This window comes from Parasteatoda tepidariorum, unplaced genomic scaffold (assembly GCF_043381705.1).
Source record: "Parasteatoda tepidariorum isolate YZ-2023 unplaced genomic scaffold, CAS_Ptep_4.0 HiC_scaffold_4417, whole genome shotgun sequence".
NCBI lineage: Eukaryota > Metazoa > Arthropoda > Arachnida > Araneae > Theridiidae > Parasteatoda > Parasteatoda tepidariorum.
The window spans coordinates 1-4,353 of NW_027261767.1; the positions used below are offsets into that span (position 1 = coordinate 1).

At 30.3% G+C, this 4,353-nt stretch overlaps 1 protein-coding gene across 1 annotated transcript; it reads right to left on the reverse strand.

Annotated features, from left to right (window-relative positions):
• Positions 1-736: 736 nt before the first annotated feature.
• LOC122273445 (uncharacterized) lies at positions 737-3,112 on the reverse strand. The gene is made up of 2 exons (XM_043057511.2): positions 2,876-3,112; positions 737-1,094 (listed from the first exon to the last, which is right to left on the reverse strand). The coding sequence occupies exons 1-2, from the start codon at positions 2,891-2,893 to the stop codon at positions 798-800; spliced, it is 315 nt and encodes a 104-aa protein (XP_042913445.1). The 5' UTR covers positions 2,894-3,112; the 3' UTR covers positions 737-797.
• Positions 3,113-4,353: the final 1,241 nt, after the last annotated feature.

Genomic DNA, 4,353 nt, shown 5'->3' on the forward strand with positions numbered 1-4,353 from the left:
GTTTGAGTTTATTCTGTATATCTAGTTCTCGTGTATAATTCTTATGTATATTTGAATTAAGAATGTTTGTCAATTCTTAATTCAGAAATATATATAGTGTAAAGGTACCCACCCCATCACCCTCTATACTTTCGAAAAGCTGCTACCCTATATTAATGTAAGTAATATCTAGGTATAGTATAATGAATGTGTACTACATGATTAGACCGCTTACAGCACCAAAACAACATTTCAATCTCGAAAGCGTTCAGAAATAGATAAGGAGAAAAGTTAATTATGCTGTAGAGTATTATCAATTATTGTGAACAATAATGTTAAAAAAGATAATGCTTAAAATTGGCATATCCTAAACTGTGATGTGACAAAATAAAAGAGATAACTAATTTTCACAAGATGAATTTATTTTCAATAAACAAAGTTTGAAAATAAGAACATTTTGTCATAACTTTATTTTTCTTTAAATCGTTTGAAATCACAAAGTAGGAAATTCCGAACAAATAAGAGCGTGTTTTAGAGTTTTATTTCCTTGGCATAAATTCCACAAAGTACTTATTCATACTAAATCGATGATGCTCAACAATTTTATAATTATCTTTTTCCCCATATCTATTTCATACCGTTTTCAAGCTAAAAACTCTAACTTTGCAGGTCTCCACCAGGCTATGCTGTAAACGATCTAACGCCCAACCTAGATACCCTGCAATCGTTCGAAAGTTAGAATGATGGGTACTTCAGATTTTAGTAAATTTGCTTTTATTTGGTAAGAGGAATTATAATAATAACAATATCGTGGATATTTACTGGACATTTTCGAACTGAGGAGGCTCTGATTCTTGAGGATGAGAGTGTGACTTGCGATAAATTCTAGCTTGGCTATTTTGCCGAGGTTTCGATTCAGGCGGCACATCTTGACTGTCATCTATAGAACCACCATCACTAATAGATATCAAAGGATTGTTGCGAGAAGAAAGGTTTTGTACACTTTCTGGATCGTTGATGCTGGTTTCACTTCCATAACGTCCGTCATACTTCGCGTTTCGACACAATGCATCGTATGACATCATGGAGGCTACACTGTCCGCAACAATAATTACCTAAAAAACAAATTTCAATAGAATGTAATATTTTCAATTTAACAAACTAGTTGGATTTAATTATATGAATTTTCCGAATTTAAAACAAAGACAGGCATTTATTTAATAGAAATCTCAAAAGTTATGACTTCTCGAGCAATAATGCCACGTTAAACGACAGATTGAATATACAAACTTCGGAGGATCTCAAGTAATTTAACGTAAACAATCCAACTGAATTCTGCGCCGTTATTATTTGGAAATAATAAATTATATTAAAAAATATGCGTGTACTGAAATAAAGTATTTTTTTCGTATATTTCAGTATTTTTGTGATTAAATTACAATATCTAGGAAGATAAAAAAAGATTTTCTTAGATGTTGCTGAACCAGTAGATATGCTATTATAGCCCAAATAAGAATTTATTATTTAGGTTATTCTTTGAGATTCTACAGCTTGTTAAAAAATTCGATTTTCATTCGTTTGAGAAAAAAATATAGATTTAAAATTATTGTTATTCTTATTAGGGATACAAACAGAAAAAGCTCATGAATTTAATAGGATTTGAAAAACTGCAGTCACCAGTTTCGCATTATCTGTTTTGAACGGGAAATAGTTGTTTAAAATTCAAAAATATTTGTTATGAGATCATACTAAAAATGGTGACTAACTCGTAACTATTTAAGAAATAAAGATTTGCTTCAAAATTAAAATACTTCAGACATCATACCTGTAAAATATTGGAAAATAATAAGATTTTTTTCAAATAAAATTACCACGAAATAAACGCGTATCACTGCGATAATATTTCGATATAGTTACTTGGTCGATATCGTTTAAAAAAATATTTTGTTGTAAGACACAAAGATTTCCTAACTTTTTTCAAAATTATTGTTTTTCTCTATATGTTTCTATGCGCTATTTGTATCTTTGAGTTTATAAAGATAAGACAATTTAATTAAATCTGCATTCTCATTTGGTACGCAATGTTTCATAGACAGGATGCTATTAGTTCCAACAGGATATATTTTTCAATGGAGAGCTGATTTTCTAGTGCGTCAAATTTGTCGTTTACAAGAGAGATAGATTAACAACCATACATAGAAAAAAAGAAGAAAACGATAATATACATTCATAGAATTCTAGTTCATATACAATTAATAAAACGAGCGCAATAAAACGGTGGACAGGTAATTAACATTGTAAAAAAAAATATCTCCATAAAAAGTGGTACCTTTTAAATTATTATTTCTCTGGAGTTATTAGGTTGATGTATCTATAAAATACTTATTCAACACAATGTAATTTTTTTTCATACCATATAATTCATAATTTTCCGATTATCATAATTTTTGAACGAAATTATCATTAGATAAGTAAAAAATTTACCCTTGAATGCGAAAATTGCGTCCATTTTTCATGTGAAAACAGTGTCCATTCATAACTTTCCGATTATTATAATATTTGCACCGAATTATGATTAGATAATAAAAATACATACGTGAATGCGAAAGCTGTGTTAATTTTTCGTGTGAAAATTGTGTTCATTGATAACTTTTCGATCATCATAATTTTTTCACGGAATTATCATTAGATAAAAAATAAATTGATCTTAAAAAATCTGCGAAAATTGAGTCTATTTTTTTTGTAAATTTAATTAATATTTAGTACTAACTACGAAAGGAAAAGATTGTAGCTTCCCTCGTAAAAATCCGATTGTTAAATCAAGAGTTATTCACGAGGCTATATATTTTTTTAATGTATTACAAACACAACATTGCAATGTGAAGTAGTCACTTACTTGACCGCTGAACCCCATTCCTTCTTCAGACTGAAGAAAATCTTTGTACACCTCATTAGCTGAATTGATCACAGATGACACATGCTCTTGATATTCTGGCGATGATATAGCAAACAATGGAAGTGCCCCCAAAGGAATTGCATCATATGAGTGATATATGACTTCAACTGCTGATGGTGATGACTGGAAACTATAGGGACTCAAACTAAAGAAGAAAAAAATTTAGGGTTAAGTTCAACATAATTTTTATCGAATCTTTGTAACAAATATACAGGGTGTTTATAAATTCCCGGACCCATTTTGATGTTTAATAACTCATAAAATAATGAAGATATAAACAAACTTATGGCATTTATTGATGGAATAACTCATATATTTTCCTTTTCAGGTTTGAATATCTTTACTGTTGTAAATATCGTCTGCGCGCGTGGTTAATTTCGGATAATTTCATTTTCCAGTCTAAATATCGTCTGCTTATTAATTGCATTTTTCTCTCTTTTGTTTTTGGCAACTATTGCAATGTTATGTTTACTCTTGATGTGTTTGTTCTATGTAGTACTTTTCTATGCGATGTTTTATTCGAGCGGATATTAAGGAGAATGCATACACCGCAAGAGAAAGCACAGATTTTATGGATACCTGGAACTTACCGCTATCTGGCGTGAAATTGACTATCTCCGTAAACCCCGTATGATATTCTCCATGCGACGAAGGGGGCACACGTGCAAGTTCATTGACAAGGGTCATGAAACTTTTTAAGTCTATCTAACCATTTATGTTAATATTTGAATCTATATCTTTATTATTTTATGAGTTTTTAAATATCAAAATGGGTTCGGGACTTTATAAACACCCTGTATAGTGAAAAAAACAGCATTTATAATCTAGAAATATAAACGAAATTCGGAATACTACATCAATTTCTTAAAGGAAGATCCGTCTCTACGAATCGGGAAAATTTCATTCTAGAGGGAATTTGCTAGTTTTAATAAAAAGAAAAGCGTGGACAAGCATCGCGTACAATATAGGAGTATTAAATAGCGTTTGATATTTTTCAGCACAATTAAATGATAAATCTCTGCGTGTTTATAAATTCCACAAGAAGAAAAAATTTTTGGACGAAAATGACCATGACCGTGCTTTCTGGAGTTACAGCAAAAGTAAAGTATCATTATAATAGATCTTATTTAATTAATAATTCTTAAAACAAAAACTAATTTAATATTAACAGAAATGCAATTAATTCACAGTTTAGATTCAGGTGGAACATTAAAAATTGGGTCTTATATAAATATCCCCACAAAAAAAATTCAAACTGGTAAACTCAAGTACCCTCTTCTATGTAAGTGGCAAAACGTTGTGAACTTTTTAAGATGAATTGAACGAGACCCGCTTAAACCTGATGTGCGAGGTGAAGCTACTTTTTACCTTTACCAAGAGGAGTTTACCAAATAGCTTTTTCCCTTGAGTTTAACAAT